General features: G+C 46.8%; 1 protein-coding gene across 4 annotated transcripts in view; it reads left to right on the top strand.

The window, feature by feature from the left end:
- LOC119390133 (scoloptoxin SSD14) overlaps nt 1-17,634 on the top strand; it is a 134,123-nt gene extending 116,489 nt beyond the window's left edge. For all 4 annotated transcript variants that reach the window (XM_037657693.2, XM_037657694.2, XM_037657695.2 and 1 more), the window contains 11 exons: nt 1,474-1,701; nt 3,117-3,239; nt 4,752-4,849; nt 5,358-5,556; nt 8,339-8,502; nt 11,098-11,302; nt 12,284-12,359; nt 12,625-12,818; nt 15,578-15,815; nt 16,298-16,411; nt 16,958-17,634. In XM_037657693.2, the coding sequence (XP_037513621.1) occupies nt 1,474-1,701; nt 3,117-3,239; nt 4,752-4,849; nt 5,358-5,556; nt 8,339-8,502; nt 11,098-11,302; nt 12,284-12,359; nt 12,625-12,818; nt 15,578-15,815; nt 16,298-16,411; nt 16,958-17,104 (1,786 nt within the window). In that variant the 3' untranslated portion in view covers nt 17,105-17,634. The remainder of the gene's footprint in view (nt 1-1,473; nt 1,702-3,116; nt 3,240-4,751; nt 4,850-5,357; nt 5,557-8,338; nt 8,503-11,097; nt 11,303-12,283; nt 12,360-12,624; nt 12,819-15,577; nt 15,816-16,297; nt 16,412-16,957) is intronic.
- The last annotated feature ends 3,915 nt before the right edge of the window (nt 17,635-21,549 follow it).

The raw sequence follows: 21,549 nt of genomic DNA, 5'->3' as shown, positions 1-21,549 counted from the left end.
GCATACGGCCGGGCCGCAGCATTTTGTGTGATAACTGTTGCCCCGTCACTACAGTGCGGTTGTTGAAGTGACGGGCACCCTTAGTGTCTATATTTCAAAGGAACAGGAGCTGGCCGTTGCCTCGTCGCTCCGTGAAACGCAGCCTGTTCGAAATGCAGTATCTTGAAAACGTTGTCTATTACCTCTCTATTACTGTGGGTCATGATTAGCACAACAGCGACACGCGAGAACATAGGTAACCATCGTGGAAAAGGGCGTTTGCGCGATGTCACGGCTTGCACCTAAATTGCTGAGGGCATTTCACATAAATTACGGTTTTGTTTTATGGGAATTGTCACTTGTCATCAATTCAGCATATCCAAAATCAGTCCAATACGCGTAATTACTTCTAGTAGCATACAGTCCAGTGCCTCTGTGTTTCTTCTTGTATTGCCTGTAATTATTTCTTCTTCCACCAGATTAATTGTTGCGCGAATTCACAAGATACAAAAATTGTTCAAGTTTATATGTAGTCGTCTTACTACACAAGTTGCTTCACAGCAACCTTACGTTTTCGTTCACTGAAACTGAGCTTTTGAAGAATAGAAATATAACCTCATTTGCACATATTATTACCTTTTACCCATATTTCATGCGAATGACGGCAAAAATAAAAAAATAATAAAAGAAAGATCTGCTTTCACTGAAATTTCACTTTGGAATAATTTACATTTAACAATTAAATCTCGTGCGTCTATTAACGTCTTTAAATATTACCTTAGGCATAATTACCTGCGATAACTGTACTCTAACTCTGGCAGAGTATCATAAACTTTTCCGCCACTTGTAGCCTGGCTTTCTTGTATACCGCGTTTTTTCATGTTTACTTGATTTAATTAAAAATGTTTAATCTATTTGACATGCTTGATTTTACTGGTAATAGGGCTCATTTGATGTGTTATTACCATCAATGTTGTATCGCGCTGCAGTCCTTTCGCTTTGGGACCCCCGTATGTATACTTGTAATTTCGTAAATACATTTTTTAAAGCAATAAATCTGAATCTGAGTCGGGACGCTCGTTGAAATAAAAATAAAATCGCATTAGTGGAATAACAGTTATATCACAAATACGAACACTAACTAAAGAGGTAGGCTATAACTTTCTCTTCGAGCTATGCCATCAATCATCGCCATACCAACAGGCACTGACGCTGTCAGTGCTGTCAGACTCAGACACTTATAATTATTTATCGATTTCAGTGACAAATCTTACGTTATTATTTGACATAAAGCATTATGAAACCGTTAAGCGCACGAATACGGGAACAAGAAGACGACACACAGAGTCTTCTTGTTCCCGTCTTCGTGCGCTTAACGGTTTCATAATGACAATGTACCAACTAGCTCGGACCCAGCCTCTGATTCAGGACATACAGCCTGTTATGCATGTTTAGCAGGAACCCTGACCCTTTTTCGCCTTTCTTTCCTTGCAGCTCTGCCTTAACCGCGAGGCCCATTCTATTATGCTGCATCTTCCTGGTGGTCGTGGCCGTGGTGAGTGCCACCAGTGTACTGGTGACTCTCTACGCGAAAGACAGCCTACGCATCCGCTGCCTTCCGGGGCCCGTCCAAGTCGAGGTCACTCCTTCGGCGTCAGCGCTCGGCAACTTCAGCCAATGGGCCGTCTCAACCGACGCCGCACCATGCACGCCAGTCGCCAGGTAAGGGACATTACTAAAGTGATCGCAGCCGACCGTGCTGATACGATGGTAGGTCGGTTATCGAGGGCATTAGACACTTTTAGCAGAGCGTTTACGATCCGCTCCGGTCAGACCTCCGTATACTAGCGATTCACACACAAACGCGTAGAGGGAACTTTAGGGCGCGTGCGCAGAACTATCGTGCGAACAGCGGAGCGTAGAACGCACCTCTCGCTCCGCTGCGAAGTCCATTGAGCGGAGCGTGGAGGTGCGTCCCCTCGGTGTCGCCGTCGGTTTGCAGCCAAGCTGACCGCGTCTCGAGAAGATGCGGTTGTCAAAAACGCGAAATCTATGCATTTCTCTGCACAGGCTGGGGCCGCTCTATCTGTGCGGAGCGGAGCGCTCAGTTAAAATTTTCTATGGTCCCACTTATGCAAAAAATTTTTGCACGACCAGACGTGGAACACACAATTCTAAAACAGCATTTCGACATAGTAAAGCGTTGTAGTGAAAAGTATCGGAGTAAAAGCATGAATTGCGAAATGGCGCGCAATAAGTGAGGTAGACGAAGGACGGATGGACAGAGGGTTTGTGCGTTTGCTACTAGGGTTTTTGTTGAGGGTAATCAGAGGGAAGACAGTCATTTAAATTGAAGTGTATGATAATCGACCGATTATAGAGAGAAAGCTTTTTCTCCATTTATGGTCTCATGCATGCGCTAGTAGTTAGACCGCAGCTTTCTGTGTTGACGCAATGGTAACGTAGTCGTACACATGTTGATAGTGACAGTACTGATGCAGAAGTAGCAAAGGAAACTGCAAACATCATCTGAACGAAAAAAAATGTAGGTGAAACTTCGATAGGCCTAATGGCGGTGGTTTGACCGAAGTCAAGAGCGAATTCGAGTGCCTGCTATTCTAGTTGACATTAAAAGTCACAATTATAGCTTCGCAGGTCACGTAGGGTATAGTATAGTTAACTATTGCATTGCAGATGCACTAATTTTGTACTGATGAGACCTTTTAATTTGAGCAGAGGAAGAGCTGGCTTGGAGGATAATAGAAAACTCGAAAACATAAAATGCAGGCGATGGTCGCTAGACAGGTGTAATCGCAGTCACTCACATTCACCAAAAGTTTGCCGTTCCAGAGTGCACACTCACAAGGAATCTTAACAACAACAACAAAAAAACAACAACAAAAAAAGAACAGAACCAACGTCTTTAATTAGGTCAATTATCTCCTACAAGGCAGTTGTTTAGATACACGTGAGTGACTTTCGTTCGGCAATGGACACAACTTTGATGATCATGTTAGGCATGAGGGCGTGAAAGCGGATTGACTAGACTATCGTCTTTTTGTGTTGAAACAGAAAAATAAAAGGTTATAGAGCTGAGCTCCAGTGTTATTTCTCTTCAACCCCGTTTTGTTCCCCAGGCGCATATTCAAAAAAGGCGGCAAGACAGTGGACGCCGCCGTCGCAACCCTGCTGTGTATGGGTGTGGTCATACCTCACTCGATGGGCATCGGAGGAGGCTTCATAGCGACCGTCTACTCACGGTAAGTGACGTCTTGTTATAGCGCAAAAGCAGGACAAAGACAAAAGGTACACGAAGACGACCGCTAACTTCCAACGTGTTCTGCACAGTATAAACCCAGTTGGAAGTTAGCGCTCGTCTTCGTGTACCTTTTGTCTTTGCCCTGCTTTTGCGCTATAAAAAATGTCATGACCTACCAACTAGTCCAAGCCGCTACCCTTGTAAGTGACGTGTTGCAAGTGATCGTCGATCACGCACGCACGCACGCACGCACGCACGCACGCACGCACGCACGCACGCACGCACGCACGCCGCCGCAATGGATCAGTGGTTACGGCGCGCTGCTGCTGAACCGAAAAACACGGTTTCGATACCGGCTGCGGCGGTAGCATTTCGATGGAGGCAGGATGATAGAAGCCAGTGTGCCGTGCGATGACATTGCACGTTAAGGAACCCCAGGTCGCCGAAATTATCCGAAGCCTTCGGCGATCGCATCTCAGCCTGATTCGCTCTGGGACGTTAAACCCGATTAACCGACCAGCCGCCTCGCCTCACACACGCACATATACGCAGCCACCTACATCATCCATATTGTACGAGTGCTTATAGGCGTGCATAGGGTTCCCCTTCAGGGGGGGGGGGGGCGAAGGCAGGCGAAGGTTTACCGCAGCGCCACCCTCTCTATTAAGTCAATTCATGGGGCAGACTTTGCGCCCCCCTTCCCCTGCTAGGTGACTAGGGGGTGCCCCCCCCCTGCCCTCCCCCCCTGCGCACGCCTATGTCATATTATATGAAACAATAAGTCAAATGTTTATTTTTTGTGTTCTTTCGTTCTTACATCGGAGCTGTTTAGCATTTCGTTATGCCTGTTCTCGTCACCAGAAAACTATCATTATCATGAACGTGTGTGAGCCACAAAAAGCGGGCAATGCAAGTCGAATTTTTAATGAGGCTAGTGAAGATACTAATTACTACTGACCGAGTCGTTCCTCATGAAGCCATATTAAGACTAAGCCAATTAAGACTAATTACGGGGTGTGTGATTGAACCAAACCCACGCAAAATTCTTGAGTTTCACGTGGTCTATTTATGCTAATTAAACATAATTAAGCTGAGCCAAGGTAAGTATAGCCGAATTTAATTGAGCAAAGTTGAGCATCATACCGCCTAATTAAGCCGAGCATGACTTAATCTAACTCATACCTAATTACGCCCAATTGATCCAAACAATCCAAGTCGAATTGCGAATGAGGCTAGTGAAGCCAAGCTCACGAATATCCTAATTACTACTGACCGAGTAGAACCTAATTAAGATCAATTAAGGGTGATTGGTACAGATTAAGACTAAGCCTATTTAAGACTAATTAAGTTGTGTGTCATCGAACCAAGCCCATTCCATGTACTTGAGCTTCATGTGGCCTAATCATGCTAATTAAGCCCGAGATTGAACCAAGCCGGGACTAGCTAGGAGACCACCAGCTTCACTATGACTGACCGTTGCGCGTCTAGTGCAAGCTATCCACATTTTTTTCAGGTCCAAGAAAAATGCACAAGTGCTGGTCGCCCGAGAAGTGGCTCCTGCGGGTGCTTCTACCGACATGTTTGTAAAGAACAAAAAAGGAAGCTTATTTGGTAAGGCAAACCCGCCTGTTCTCACAGTTTTTATCTATACACAACAATAGTGCTTATACACTGCTAAGTGTTCCACATATACGCGGTGCACAGTTAAAGGGGTCCTGCAACACTTTTATAAGTAATTGTCTTTGAAGCTAACCATCCGATTTCTCTCCGTACCCGGTGGCCACTCTTTGCCCTCTCGATCCGTTAGCCTTAGATTGTGCGCATCTTCGTTTCCGGGAACCGAGGAGTGTGCGGGCGCTCATATGATATGAACGTCTCTCCTATAGCGAAAGTTAGCTAGGATTCTTGGTGCTTCTGGTGAGGTTCGACATTTAGCGTAATATTGAAAAGCGGTTTCTTAGCGTCGCTAACTATAACTTTAGCTATTGTGCCACTTCGGCCTTCCCGGTTTTAATGGATCCGCTGGCTTTGGAATCACCTTTAAGGTCAATCGCGACGGCGATCATACTTGTGCCATTCGCATATTCTCCCGAGTGATTTTTTTTTCTTGTACATGCAGGAGGCCTTGCTATCGGAGTTCCCGGAGAACTTCGAGGATACTACGAGCTGCATCAGCACCTGAATGGCTCACTGCCCTGGAAGGAACTGTTCACGGACGCCATTCGGCTCGCGAGGGACGGCTTCCCCATGGGTGCCCATCTGGCCAACGCTCTGCGGGAATCGCAGAATACCGATACTGTCTTGAAAGAAAACATCAGGTGGGTAGCTAGACGCCGAAGTATAGTGCCACGTCAGTTCGGGCCTGTGTTGCGACGATGTCTTGTCTCTCATTGTCACTGCATCATTGTTCCTCTAGATGAAATTTTTAGGTCGTTTCGGTGGCCACATTTATGAGCAGGGCTCGCGAGGCGTTTAACGCGCGTGGAATCTGCGAATTCCCACGATCACACGAAGTAAACACTACGTCCAAAAGAAAACAAAGACCCACTTACATGTAAAGAGAGTGTGAGACAACATGTTTTCCTGAATCGTGGCACGTAAAAAAAAAACGACAGCTGACACGAGAAATGAATACAAAAAAGGAATACCGAAAAACTATCTTTGTTCATTACAGTAATGATATGTGATTTTTTAAATTTTTATAAAGATTTGCTTCATTGACCAGAGGGCGGCTCAGTTCCCACTGCCAAGACAATTACAACGACCTTTCGTCATCTGCAGTACAACTGCATTTTGTGCTAGTTGGTGTAAATAAATCTCGGTGTCTAAGGCACTAAGCATTCTAGAACACAAAAGAGTCACGCTACGCTCACAAATGAAATACTTGGTAACCATTCAAATTAATAGTGCTCAATGCGATATGTGTGCAGAACAAGTGTTACGAGGTAAGAGTTGTACATATCTGAACATGACGCTCGGTTCGTTTCGAATCGAAAAATACAGTGGATGCCCAGTAACATGAGCATATGTACGTGATTTGACAACAGTCCTAATGCTGTATTGTACTTATTCTTCCCCCTGACCAGATTGCGTTCCACAGAAGTCTAAACTTCATGGGGGACATGGCACTTAAACTTTTTTTAGAAATTTCTTGGTCGATTTTGATGAAACTTGCTGAGTTTATGTGTGTTTGTGTGCGGATTTCGGATGTGCTATTATTTTTCTAGTATAATGCGTAGTTTTTAAAATACAAAAATATTTCATTGGCCTTCTGGGCAGAAATTTTTCCTAAACTGAGAGTGTTACAAATGAATCTGCATATGACAATAATTTGGAATCAGAACTCTGCACAGCTCAATAAATAAAAGTGGATGCTCTAAACCCATTTTAACAAAAGTTATGGTATGTCGAACATTCGAGAGCGATATCCTAGCTCGACATAGACTCGCTTGCGAATGTTCGACATACCATAACTTTTGTGCAGATGGGTTTAGAACATCCATTAAACCTTATTCCGAAATTCCAAGATAAACTAAAGGTATAATATGTCGAACATTCGCAAGCGAGTCAATGTCAAGCTGGAATTTCGCCCACGAATGTTCGACATGCCAAAACTTTTGTTAAAATAGATTTAGAGCACCCATTTTTGTCGTACTGCACACAGTTCTGATTTTAGAATTTCATCATTTGGTGATCCGCGTTGTAACTCTATCAGCTTAGAAAAAATCTTGCTCCCCAAATGGCACATGAAATATTGTGTAGTTTAAGAACTACACGCGATACCAGAAAAACAATTGCATATTTGAAATCAGCACACGAATGCACATAAAATCAGCTAGTTTTATAACAAGCGATCAAGATATAAAATAATATTTTGAAAAGTCCCCCCTCAACTGTACCCCGGCCGCTAAATGATTGTACTTAGGGTACTGAGTTACACTGATTGACTATGTAGAGAACGCTGCTACATTTTATAAGTAGCGTTCATTCTTCTAATTTGGAACTCGCAATGAACTGCATCAGCTTGCCGATTACATAGGTTTTCGGTACACTTGAGGGGCATTATCTTGGAGATAATTGCCACCGACATAGGTTGGACCGTCACTTACTGCCTTACTGTAGCGCTTGTGCCAGTTGACAGAAATTGGCCGATATCGCTGTTAATGCAGATACATTACTGTAAATAAAACAAATTTTAATGGCTAGATTTCACGGACGTCCCTGCCACAACACTGTGTCGTTCCGAACGGCGATAACTGAAGGCTCGAATTTCAATGCTAGTCGTTTTTTGCACTTCATCAGTGGTCCGAGAGGCGGTCCACCTACGTAATCACTAGTATCGGCTCGTCGTGGTCGTTGGATGGTAAAAAGTAAACATAATTTCGAGAAGGAAATCCGTGAATTATACCTACCTGCGTTGGCGGCCGTTAGTCCTGTCACTTGCAGTGAAGGAATGTCCAGCAATTCTGCGCATTAATATGTTTTCCTTCTTTTGTTTTAATGTTTCCTTTGGCAATCAATGCAATAATGCCAGTTTAGGAAAAGTAAAACTTGAAATGAGGTATTTATACCCCTCAGACCTCAGAAATCGATCGCACGCTCACGTGAAGTTGTTCGTCTCAAACGAATTGTAGAAATCGGGATCCACATTCACGCACATCAAAAAAGAAAAAGAACCATCTTGCGTTCGAATTGTTTCTAAGCGAAATTTCAGTGAATCCTCGGGAACTATTTTCAATGTGTGCATCTATTGGACTGACCATTTTGGCTGCCGCTGATTGGCCGGAGCTCGGCGAGCAGCGCTCCCCCTGTTTGCTGTTCTTATTGCGCAACGTCATTTTGACCCCACGGAGTTTTCACAACTCTCCACACAGATGAGAGGGACGGAATGCGCTTTGACGCAACGAACGCTGCCTCCAGAGATCCGCTTTCTGGCCGCACGAACGTCGGAGGCCGTGCATCAACTCTGATTTTGTGATAGCGTTAGCCCTGGAGCTAAGTTTCACCACTGCGGCTTTGAACTCGAGCTGAGCAGTAAAGTGACAAAGCATTCGCGGCTGCATGATACTCACATGACATTGACCCTGTTCTTGATCTTAGGAAGACCTTCTCGAATCCCGAGACCGGAGAGCTGTTGGCCGAAGGGGAGCTCGTGACGCTCAAGGACTTGGCTAAAACGCTGGAGCTGATAGCCGAATATGGACCGGATTACTTTTACGAAGGAGAATTTGCCGAGAAACTCGTCAGCGAAGTCCAGAACAATGGCAAGTGCGCTTGTTCTACACTCTGACTGCTTAAGCACTCATCGCTGCAACACAATCGGCTGCAAGGCTTTCATGAAGACTGTTAAACGGCAGGCACTGTGGCACCTACTCCACCTAGAATGACGAACAATTTTCATAACAACGGTGGCATGCTTACTTGAAAGTACCAAGGGGACAGCTAGAGTGTGGGAAAAATTCCGGTGGATGAGAATGCAGAAATTTACAAGTCATTGTTTATTTGGGGTGTAGTGCTGCCACATACAAAAGGCGATCAAAAAGTTTTGCAACTCGCATATCAGGAATACTGCCAGACCTTAGAAAAAAAAATTATTTTTCAACATAATCTCCGCGCACACTAATGCACTTCTCCGATTTTTGGGAAGGCTTTGGATATACCCTGCTAAAGAAAAAGCTTTCTTCCTGGTTGTCAAGCCATTCTGCGAGATTTTGGAGCGAGTTCAAGTAATCAAAAGTTGTTCCCTTGAGGTGTTTGTTCAAATTCGTAAATATATAAAAGTGACTGGGGATCAAGTAGTCCCTGTAGAGTTGGTGGTCTAGCTGTTCGAAAACACACTTTCGAATGCTAGCCTGGGCAACACGAAACCTGTGAACCGGGGCGTTGTTGTGCAGGAGGAGGACACCTGTTGTCACTAATCCTCGGTGTTTTTCCACAATGGCTTTAAGCGGTTTTCGAAGAACTTTGGCCTAGTATTAGCCTGTAACTGTCCTACTGTTTTCATGATACTCATTGGGCAGGATCGCCTTTGCGTCCCAGAAAAGTATCGCTTTCACTTTCCTCCCTGAGTGTTGCGTCTTGAACTTTTTCGCGGGAGGGACCCCTGATGCCTCCATTGCATAGACTGGTGTTCTGTTTCTGAGACCGAGTGATACAGCCACGTGACATCCCTAGTCGCAAGACGGGAGAGAAAATCTTCTGGGACGCTTGACTAGAGGTGCAAAAGATTCCTTGATGAATGAACCCGGTGGTGTCCGTCTTGTGCTGAGAGGTTCAGTGGCACCAATCGCGCCGAGACCTTGAACATGCCCAAAACATCGTCGATGATAGTTGAAGACACTGCCATGACAAATGTTCAATTCTCCAGCAACTCCGGACACCTTGATTCGGCGATTATTTATGATAAGACTATCTGCAGGAGGCTGAATTGTCCAAATCGGTTGAAGTGGTCGGCCGCCCTGACCAATTGGCTCGTCTTCCACGTGCACACGGCCACGCTTAAACTCATTGAACCACCGAGTGACTGTAGCATATGAAGGACATTCGCTGCCATACACATTCACCATCCTACTGTGGATTTCTGTGGAGGAACTTCCTTCTTTACACAAAAAATTTGATAACGCTCCGGTACTCGAACTTGAAATCGTGAGATGACGCCACGTTTGACTGACTGATGCAGGCCAAATAACGAATTGGAAGGCTTGATATTCAGACCATGCTCGGCTGTAGAGATGACCTAAACAAAACGTAGTGAGAGATCAATGAGAGATATTTGGTTATAGCCAAGTTGCAAAACGTTTTGATCGCCCCTCGTATCGTTCACCCGCCGCGGTAGCTTAGAGGCAGAAGCGTAGCGCTGCTAAGCGCGAGTACACGCGTTGGATTCGCGATCACAACGGCCGAACTTAGATGGAGGCGAGACGCAAACGCCACCCATGCACTTAGCCGTTGCACTTAGATTTCGGTCCACGTGAGTGTATCTCAGGCGTACCACATTAAGCCGTATTCCACCACTGCAGCGTACGTCATAACCGTATCGTAGTTATGGCACTGGACGCCCCCAAATATAATTTAAATAAATCTTACTTGTGACACTCGTAAATGTCGGCGGCAAGCAGCTGTTTGTAAAATTAAATTCATCTGTGGCGATGAATGATGTTTCCCTGCCGCTAAACACACGATAGGTGATGTTTTAACACTGTACGAAGGCAAACTCTTTTGCTCTCTGCCCTCTTGTATTGTGATGTGAGCGGACGGGGCCATATAGCAAGCATTTCCAATTTCAGTACGTCTGGTACCTAACTATAGCTGGATACAACTTTGGTAGAAGTCTGCCGCATTTCCTCCTCAAAGGCGCATGCACACAAGCCTGCACCAATGGGCGCGCACCCCAGTCTGACGTCATGACCGGGCGGCCGGTGGCTCCGCCTTCGGAGAACATTGTCAAGTGCATAAGCAGGGCTATTTCTTTAGTCGTGGAAGCGATTGGCTGTCGCGCGTCGGTCATCTGGGCGGGACCTCTCCGGATTTCTTAAGTTGTATCTGACTATAGTGGCTAGCTGTTTCATGTTAAAATACAGGGCGTGCGAACACGGACACAAGAGAGGAGACAGCACAAACGCGTTTTTGTTGTCTAGATTTTTTTTATTGTGTCCGTTTTTGCAAGCCCAGTCTTTTAACATGAATCCGTACCAACTAGCTCAGCTCTCCGTTATTATAGCTGTTTCGCGCCGCATCAGCACTGACAGGGGACAGTGAGCGATAATGCCTTATCACGAAGCATCTCTATATGCCCCATCGCAAAAATTTCGTTGAGTTAAATATCGCTGAGTTAAATATGCTCCCTGTATTTACTCCAGGTGGCATGCTCACGATGGAGGACCTGAGGAACTATCAGGTCAAGTGGGAGAAGCCGGTGACGGCTCGCTTCAAGGGTGGCAAGACCATGTACTCGGCACCACCACCTGCGAGCGGCGCCGTGCTAGCCTACATCTTGGGCATAATGGACGCTTTCCGACCGTCGCCGGGATCATTCTTGGACGACACCGTGACCACCCTTCACAGGTATAAATATGTGAAACCGCTGCACAGAATAAATAACCCAGCACGCTGGGATAATTCATAGCTTCATGCAGCTCGTGCAATACAGCATTTGAAAGAGTGTCATTTACGACGGGTGATTCATCAGCTGGTATTTGCAATTGCGTTGACAGGTCCCTGCCATGTACACAATATTAACAGTGCACCGTGGTGTTGACTGTCACTGCGCTAGTGGTAGAGGCACGGTGTTTGTAGACAAGGAAAGAACATGCATTTAATGCTGACACATGGCCTAAGGACGCGGATAAGAAGCGATCTAAAAAAAAGTACACTACGCGCTGAGTGAAATGCGAAAATGTAGGGCTAAGTAATGCATTAATTTTCGTTTCCCGCGTCTACAGTTCGTGTCATATCGGCGGAATATTGATTGGAACACTTACATCAGAGCTAAGATGACCTTTATCGACCAGATTTGCAGCGACATGACGCGGTTATCACGAGCGGTTGGTTCATAACAGCCATTATGATAAAAAAAAACATGACGACGTCGCGCTTCTTCAGTAAGTCATCCTACTTGATCTGGCTGCTGTCGTAGAAATACTCGAATTATGCCCTATTTCGGGGTTTCTAGAAAAGCCTGATCGTTTACAAACAACGCTTTGTCTGCCAGCTTTCATGCGATATCAGTGGCTCACTTGGTGCCGCCGTCGATGTAAAGGATAGCAATTTCACCACACGTAAAAGTTCCTTTCTGATCGCTTTGGGCGAGTATAAGTACAAGCTAGAGATATCTCATTCGTTTGTCAAGATGGAGTGAAGACGATATAGCAAAGTATCATTACGGATCCAATTACACTACGGTAATATTGCAGTCTAAATGCAGAGGTGGCTAATCCTGTAAAAAGTAACTTGAATGTATGCTACGTTCTTCACTTTGAATTTATGCTACGTAAAATGTCGGCATCCTTTAGTGCAATTCAATCTCTTGCTTTATTTTGTGCGCAGGTTCGCTGAAGCTTGCAAGTTTGCTTATGCCAAGAGAGCTCTCCTAGGAGACCCCAGCTTTGTTCATTGTGAGCCGGTGTGTACAACATTGGGATGTTGTTTATGCAACACACACACACACACACACACACACACACACACACACACACACACACACACACACACACACACACACACACACACACACACACACACACACACACACACACACACACACACACAGACGCACGCACGCACGCACGCACACGCACGCACGCACACCAGCATGCTACAAACATACACGTACGCAGATGCACTTGCACGCACAAAAACATTTTCTTCTTTTCCCTGTCACATTGCAGCTTGTCCGCAACATGAGTTCGCGGGAGTACGCCGCGAATGCGAGATACAAGATCAGCGACGAGCAAACGTTCTCGGACCCGCACTACTACGGCTTCGTGGACGAGGTCTCAAAGCCTGACAAGGGCACGGCGCACGCCACTTTCTGGGGAGCTGACGGTGACGTCATCGTTGCCTCCAGCACTGTCAACTACTAGTGAGGCGTGCACTTCTTTGTATCCTTCTGCCGCCATGCTAGCCGAAAGCAAACAGCCTGTATTCAACGTAACTGTACCCGAATTGGCGACTGATTGTGGTTAATGATTTATATCCATGGTTACGAACAGCAGAGGAACTAAACGCTTAACTTATTCAGACCATTATCTTTCTTAGCTGAGCCGAAACAGAACTGTTATGCCTACACAGAATATTTATGTCCCCAACGGAACCGGAAAAATCGTAGCCCTGGTAGCTTTTTGGGTGCCTTAAGTGCTCTCTTCGGGAGCGCTGAGTGCTTTTTGCACGGTTGCTTGATCATAAAACTCACCTAGACATAAACTCACCTAGATACTCCACGTCGCACCTAACATGATAATATATTCGAAGAATGGGAGAATGCGGAGTTATACTCGAGCAAGTGCGTAAAGCTAACCTCATAATTCATTGCCCACGAGTCCTCGCTTTGCATCACGTACACGGAGGACACCAGTTTTGGACAAGAGTAAACTGCCTCAGGCAGTCCGATCGACGTTACGATAGGTCGACATATTTTTGGCAATGACCACCTTGTCGTCTTTGGCGTGCTAGTTTTAAAAGATTCATAGAGCGTTAAGGCTATCACGAAACGAGGGCGAGAGAGACAGAGAGAGAGATGATAAGAGCACGGCAGCAAGGTCGGGAAGGTCAAGAGCACAACGCTAAAAAATTCGGCAGATCCCACGCGTTGTGGGAATCGGTTTCATGCGAAGCAGTCAGCGAGTACTTCTAGGCGGTATTTTATGGCTTTCAACCAAGCGTTACGAGGTGGATCGACGTGTTTTGCTAAGTGGTAGTAGCTGTGCGCACATCGTGAGCCTACCAGGCAGGTCGACAACACTGGCGTTTAAAGGGCAGCTTATGGCGCGACGTAACGTCAGCCCTCACGTTAGAGTACATCCGTCAGTATTATCGAAACTAAGTGCACTTTATAGTGCAATCATGTGAATGTCATACTTAATTTTCGTTAACGTATTCCTCCGCGGTCGAGCTATGCTTCAGTATAGCTTGCTGAATCATGGGAATAGAAATGTAATGTTTATTAGACTACTATAAAAGCGGAGAGAACACTGGAACCACAGTCGTTCATCTGATATAACGCCTTTATCGTAGGAGGACTTATGTAGTGTTTGTTGCTTTCTTGTAAAATTAGATAGCCAGCACCACAGCCACAACTGATGTTGCACCGACATTATGCATGCATAGGCGGTTTTTTAAAACCAGTTTATATACCTGGCGTGGCTCTGTAGTTGAATACCTGACTACCACGCAGAATGGCAGAATGCTTGGGTTCGATTCCTGCTACGATTCCTGCATTCGTAGGGTCAACGCTGCCGATGTCGGTTTTAGGAGCTGGCTCGCCAGGTTCTAAGCTGGGGCAAAGTCCCGCGTCGTACGCGCAACCTTAGTTCCAGAGGCGACCGCTACAAGTGCAGCTTGTGCGAAAGAGAAGTCTTCTTCCTCTTGTTCTTCGAGCGCCTTGATGATGACATTAACGCATGCAAAACCACATATAGCATAGCCAACTGTTACGCGCAACCTTAGTTCCAGAGGCGACCGCTACAAGTGCAGCTTGCGCGAAAGAGAAGTCTTCTTCCTCTTGTTCTTCGAGCGCCTTGATGATGACATTAACGCAGGCAAAACCACATATAGCATAGCCAACTGTAGCATGCGGTGCTCGCTCCACTCCGGCAGTGCGCTTCGATGCTAATAACATGAACGAAGAAGACAAGGCGGCGGAGCGGAGGGCTCGCAAGACAGCAGCAGTGCGGGCTCGCCGCCAAGACCCTGCGGTGAGAGCTCGCGAGGCCGCAGAGAGACGTCAGCGTCGTGCGGACCCCGAGATACAAGCCTGCGAAGCCGAAGCAGCGCGGAAGCGGCGGCAAGAGAACCTCGAAGAGGTACGGGCGCGGGATGCACGGCCATGCGCCGAAAGCGGTCGCTACCTGAAGTTGGTGGCACCGACGCGCGCCTCGACCACACGTTCGGCCGCAGCTGCAGGGTCTGCGACCGCTTGTGGTTCGACAACAACCTGACCACAATCGCTACTGTAACAACGTGTAACATCTTTATATGACAGTAGAGGAATTGTACGGAGCATTCACGGTTTCCCCGATTATCTCCGAGCCAGCTCCTCAATCATCATTCACTTCGTGGATATGGCGTGATTTTTTTTTCTTAACGCTCTCGCATTTAAATTTGCAGTGTCTGTTATCGCGTTCTCGGGGAGATATAAACTGTCAATCACCTGTGGCGCATACCTGTACACCGCGGCCCGTGGTAAACGGGTATGTGCCACACGTGTCTGGAGGAAAGGGTTTGACGACGTACGCGACATGATTTTCACGTAGAGCACCCCGACGTAGGCAGCTAGATAGATAGATAGATAGATAGATAGATAGATAGATAGATAGATAGATAGATAGATAGATAGATAGATAGATAGATAGATAGATAGATAGATAGATAGATAGATAGATAGAGAGAGAGAGAGACGCTCAAAGTGTTAAAGTTCGCTAAGAAATACTTCGCATTTAAAAAGTCGCCTTTGAGAAAGTCATACAGCCAGCCCTTGTTAGGCAACCCTTGTCTTACTTGCTCGAGTTTTATTTCGCAGAGTCTTTCCGCATGAATGTCTATATCATTATTTTGAATCTTCGGGGATGCACTTCAAGTGCCCATGCATCGGCAGCGACACCTCTTTGTGTTCCCTGCTCGCAGCTTCGGAAGCATGCTGCGAACCTCGACGGGAGTGGTGATGAACAACCAGATGGACGACTTCTCGACGCCAGGCATGCGCAACTTCTACGGCGTGGCGCCCTCCGAGGCGAACTTCATCGTCCCGGGAAAGCGGCCCATGTCCTCGATGGCGCCCGTAGTGGTCGTTGACGAAAACGGCGACGTGCAGCTTGCATTGGGCGGCACGGGTGGCGCGAAGATCACATCAGGCGTTGCGCTGGTGAGAGTCGCATTCTTACTCACCAACAACATTAAAGCGAAAACAAACAAACATTCAGAAGCCGTTCCCCTACAGGTAAAATGAGGGCAAGCGAAGCTTGCCGTGTCCGTGCCTGACGTACTAGATTTCTTTAATTATTTCTTTCGCATTGCGCAATGCTTCCTCCTAACTGTTACCATCCTCCATGCCGGGAAGTGGAGCTTCCTCCACGTGCTTAGCAGCACAACACTTCACTTGCTACAGGCAACAACGACGGTCATGTCGTTTATATTTATACAACAATAAAATGTGACAACGTGAAATGACAAGTGAGCCCTCCACTACGGCGTCTCTCATAATCAAATCCTGGTTTTGGGACATTAAACCCCAACAATTATTATTATATTCAGGTCCATGTTTTATCGTTGCGAAAGTTTTCCGTGGCGTACGTTAACTTTTCGTTTCATTTATATTGATGTTGTACTGTTTTCTTCTGGTTATAGGTGGTCATGCGGACGCTGTGGCAGAGAAACAGTATAAAGGCGGCCATCGATTATCCAAGGCTCCACCATCAGCTCATACCGAATCACCTGATGGTTGAATCGTTCTTCCCGAAGGTATACTTTTTTTCTTCTTCAGGGCTGATATCAGAATGCATTAGTACGGAGATCGACAGACACATGGTCGTAGAAATAGTAATTACACCAAACTGGAATAAAACACAGCTTTAATAGTACAGATGAGATATAGCAGCGTTGAATGACCATGGATCGCCTTCACTCTAGCTGTTGACATCGTTAGCAGCATTCAGCTGTATCTATAATACAGTACGACATACGCATCTTAATGTTTAATATGTGAGTGAGAAAATAAACTTAAAGATACCCCTTAGTGTGCTTGAACTCTACGGAACCAAATATTTGTTCCGCAGTGAAGTATGATGTGCGCGTTTCTGAAGTCAGACAGACCGTAATATAGGAGGAACGTAGACAACTTTACAATAAGAAACGTTTGCCAATGCGATGAAATGTTTTATGCTCTGGGCTCGATAATTGGCAGTCATTTCCGCGATTTCATGCGGCTGTCGCTTGATCATTGCTATTCTGCGGGCTATGCACGGTATAATGTGTCACACAATAGACGTCCTGATGTTTCTGTTGCAGGCTTACGTGGAAGAGCTGCGAAAGCTTGGCCACAAGGTGACCTATCCGAAAGGAAGGTTTTCGATCATGATGGGCGTTAGCAAACACAGCGGACGCCTGTACGCGAACTCCGACTTCAGGAAAGGCGGCACTGTGGACGGAATCTGAGCCAACTTTCACCGTTTCATCGTCGTCACTGTAGATAGTGCGCGTCTTTGAGAACTGCACGGCCGCGGCCATTGCTACGGCTGGAAAATGGTGTGCTTTTTTCTCTGTCGCTGCGCTCGCGAACACTGCGCAGTGGTGAGAGAGAGGCTCTATTGTGACGAACTACCTGCCTCAACCGTACATGAAGTGCATGAAGAAAAAGTGAACGTCAAGGCGACACTAGACAATCCACGAGCGACGTATGGTGGACGTTTTAAGTGATTTGTTACGACGCCTATTTTCTTTTTTTTTTCATTTTCTTGAACGCGAATGAGATCCGCATAGGCTACAACGGCTTGGACTCGGTAGCTCCATTTGTTGTAGTAGCGAAGTGTTTTCACTCGGGTTTACGGCTTGACGTGACTCGACTTGGATTTGTGTCGGGCAAATGATCGATTAAGCAGTCATCGCTATTACTCACCTGTGGCGATTCCTCATAATTTCTAGCGTGAGTTTGTACTACTACAAAATGCGAAGAATGCTGCACGGAAGAGCGCGACATCACTGTTAGAATGCTCAGCAGTGTGTGATTTCGAGGCACGTCGGATACGCGGGATATCCGTAAGTATGCGCAGGTCGAGTTTAATTAGGAGCTGCCTTGTTGGTATGTTGGCGCGTGCTTTAAGTGCTGCGCTGGTAGACTGTCTTGAGCAAGAGTGGCTTGCCGTGGCATCCGCGCTGCCGGAGCTAATCACGGAGGCCACGGGCCAGCTATGGACTTGACGAAAACGATACACGTGACACTTCGGCAGGCGTAATACAGTAGCTTCAATGCAGTGCAGCTTCTTGAGTGTGGTGGAGTATGCACATTGAATTACGGTGAAGGGATCTGAAAATCTGTGCAAGTGTTCATCTTAAACAACGTCAAATTACTGAACGTACTTGGACGATGCCTCCAAGACAGCAGTCCAACAACGGTAGCTGAGCACTAGAGGTGGAGGCCGGACTAGGCCACATCTTATAACTCACCAAGACCTTGGTACAAGGGAAAAAATTCGGCCTTGTTGGTAAGACGTATAGCGATATTTGATTAATTGATTGACTGATTGATTGATTGATTTAGCGCATAGTAACACGAGGGTGAGAAGGGAGGCGCACGTGTTAGCGCAGGTGTTCTGTCCTCCCTTCTCGTCCTCGTGTTACTTTGCGCTAAATATCGCTGCATGACCCTGGTGTTCCGGACGGTGTGGTTGTTGTAAGATTGGTTGTTATATTATGGAGCGCACTTAAGGCCATTGTCATCAATAATGCGGCACTCATCGAGCACACATCACAGCGAAGAAAAGCATCTACTCACATTTTGCCGCTCAGAATCTCGCCCAACTCAGCGGAGACGCAGCCACTGAAATATGCTGAATAGCTCTGTGCACGACGAAACGTACAGACGCGGATAATGTAGGTAATATGAACGCACGGATGAAGAGTGATCTTTAAATATCCCTGGGGTTTGAAAAGCCTGCGAAGGAAATGCACCCTTCATGTTTCTTTGCCGACTGGTTATTAGATGCGAAGCAGCTCTTTGACTAGCCTGTGTAACACACAGGCTAGTCCGTCCGCACAAACGCGAGGCAACGCGCTTCCCTCGGCGCAGGTGTTGGAGCGGTGCCAAGTAGGTCACACTAAAGCCCCTATACCTTCGGAAAAGTACAGCTTTCTCTTGATCTACGCCGCTTCCTCCTCTCCATGCCTCTGATAGGGCGGCTGCGGTCACGTTGTAGCGCGCGCCCTCTTTTCTCGGTATTTTGTTTCCTTCGCCTCTCGGCGCCATGTTGAACGCTCCAACGTACCATGTGCTGTGTGTTCGCCCCATGTGAAGTGCACGAAGTGTGAAGTGCACGTGTGCGTCTCGCTCGTTTTGTCGCGAAGCCGGGTTGCTGTGCGTTTGGCTGCCATAACCGTGACACCCAAGGGAAAAAGTTTTCTGCCATTCCTCGCGGAAAATAGAATGCAGGTCGTCGCAAAGTCTGGCTCCACAGAATATGTCGAGCAAACTTCGAGCCGAGATCGGCGCGGCTTTGTGAGGTATGTGCTCGTGCGTCTTAACTTTGACAGGCGTCTTGCTTTGCCGTGTGACATATGTGGTGTATTACTTACTTAATGTCACACGAAATTTTGTGTAATTTTGTGTAAGACAGTCACTTGCTCGAGCAAGTGGCCGTCTTGTACACCAGATGGTCGAAATTTCCGGAGCCCTCCACTACGGCGTGCCTCATAATCATATCGCTGTTTTGGCTCGTAACACCTCGCATATTATTAACCCTGAAAGAACGAGTGTGATGGACTGCAACACTAGGTTGTGTTCCACACATTCTACTAACCTTTCCCTGTGATGTGTGGATGGAAGGGGGAAGACAGAGCCAGCGTCGGAATGAAAGTGCGATAGCAAAAAAAAAGAACCTAGCGCGCAGAATTTATCGAAAGCCGTGCATTTACGTGCAGCTCCTCTATCATATTGTCTAATTTGGCGAACCACTTCTGGGTGACAGTCAGAACTTTCTGCAAATTCGGAACATGATCGGGGCTTTAGTTCAGCGGGCCGCGGCTCACCAGCCGGCGTGTCATCATGAATTATCGCGTCACACATTTAGCGCATAAGTTTCAAAACGCTACAAATGGCATATATCGCCTGTGCTGTACTTTTGCAAAATATGTCGCATTGCATAAAAGTACGGCAATAAAAACATGTTTCAGAAAGGTTATGCTCGTTGAGTGGGATCTTTAATCGAGCTGCAGCCGCTGAAGATGTCCGTTTGAAATTCGACACTTCAATAAAATGAGTGGGTTAATGTCGTTGGTTTTAGCATACTGGTTTTTAATTTTCATTTATTGGTTTAATAACTTCATTTTGTCAAGCTGCTCCGCACAGGCCAAACGTCCCAGGACGTCGTAATGCGAGCACACGTCATTGGGCAGGCAAAGGAGATAATAATGATACATGTGGTTTTACGAGCCAAAACCACGATGTGATTACGAGGCACACCGTAGTGTAGGGCTCCGGAAATTTTGACCATCTGGTGCTCTTTAACGTGCACTGACATCGCACAGTACGCGGGGCCTCGAGCATTTCACCTCTATCGAATTCCGACCGCCGCGGCCGGGACCGAACACGCGACCTTCGGATCGCAGGCGAGCGCCGAAACCGATAGATCACCGCGGCGGGCAGGCTGAGGAGAAGTAACATATGTGAAATGTCATGAAGATTTGATCGAGAACCTTCATGGGAATTACAGGCATTGCTCAAGTTATATATGATAGAGATAGTTTATACGCACGGGAACTATTCCTTCCCAAACGGCGTGGCTTGACATCACAGCTGCCATGTAAATATTTCTTACCGATGCAATAAATAGCGCGTCGTGTTTACAGAATTTTATGTCAACCTTTTTAAGTAAACCCAGTTACCAATATCCGCGCCAGATACACAGGGAAACGCTACGCTCCGAAAAGAACCGTAAACAGCGCGCAATTTGCTACAAATTGTGCATGGCTTGCAGCAGCTCTTCTGGCGCGCTATAATATTAGATGGTGCGCACACCCGCACCAACTGTGAAAATGAACGCAGAAATAAGGAGAATCATTACACACAGCCGTATGCGGGACATGGCACGCGGCCACGGCCGGACTAGAAAGACTGTGGCTAAAGTGGCAGCACAGCCAGCGCGCAACCGGCCTGAAAGCTTCACGCGTCCACGCGGAGCGTTCGAGGGGGCGCCGCCGTCGCACGTGAAAGACGCGCAGGAGAGGAGGTGGCGGAGGGGAGAGCAGATGGCGGTACTTTTACGAGTGAGTGAAGAAACTTTATTTCCCTTTTTAAGAAAGGGGAGGAGCCGGAGGGGAGAGAGGGAGGTCTGTGATCCAGTCCCAGTAAGCGTCCGTCACCACTTCGTGTGGCATAACGTCAGACTACCAGTCGTGGTAGGCCTCCGCTATCTCCTCAGCCCACCTCAGGACTCTGTCCTGGAGAGTGGGATCGGAGCTGCGCAGGGCAGTCTCCCACAGCTCCTCACTACTAATTAATGGTTTGAGAGTGCGGGCGGGAGATTTCATGGGACACTGCCACATGATATGCGAGAGATCTGCTATCTGGACAGGGCAGAAGCGACATTTGGGTGACTGGTATGTGGCAGGAAAAAATAAGTGCAGAGTTCGCGGTGTAAGAAATGTGCGAGTTTGTAGTTGCCGCCACAATATTTCTCTCTGGCGCGTGCTAGGCAGGGAAAGAGGTGGATATGTTAAGCGTTGGTGTCTGTAATGTGTGCAAATTTCGTGAAATGTGATCAGCGAGTCTTTATGGAGGTCTTGTAAGGAGTTATTGGGCCCTAGAGGTTGGCGCACATTTGCGGCAACTCGGTCTGTGAATCCTCGAGCAGCTGCATGAGCCATTTCGTTTCCTCGGAGTCCTTGAT

Source organism: Rhipicephalus sanguineus, chromosome 4 (genome assembly GCF_013339695.2).
Source record: "Rhipicephalus sanguineus isolate Rsan-2018 chromosome 4, BIME_Rsan_1.4, whole genome shotgun sequence".
Taxonomy (NCBI): Eukaryota; Metazoa; Arthropoda; class Arachnida; order Ixodida; family Ixodidae; genus Rhipicephalus; species Rhipicephalus sanguineus.
The sequence above is the reverse complement of the archived record's forward strand: the minus strand, read 5'-3'. Positions and strand labels throughout refer to the sequence as shown.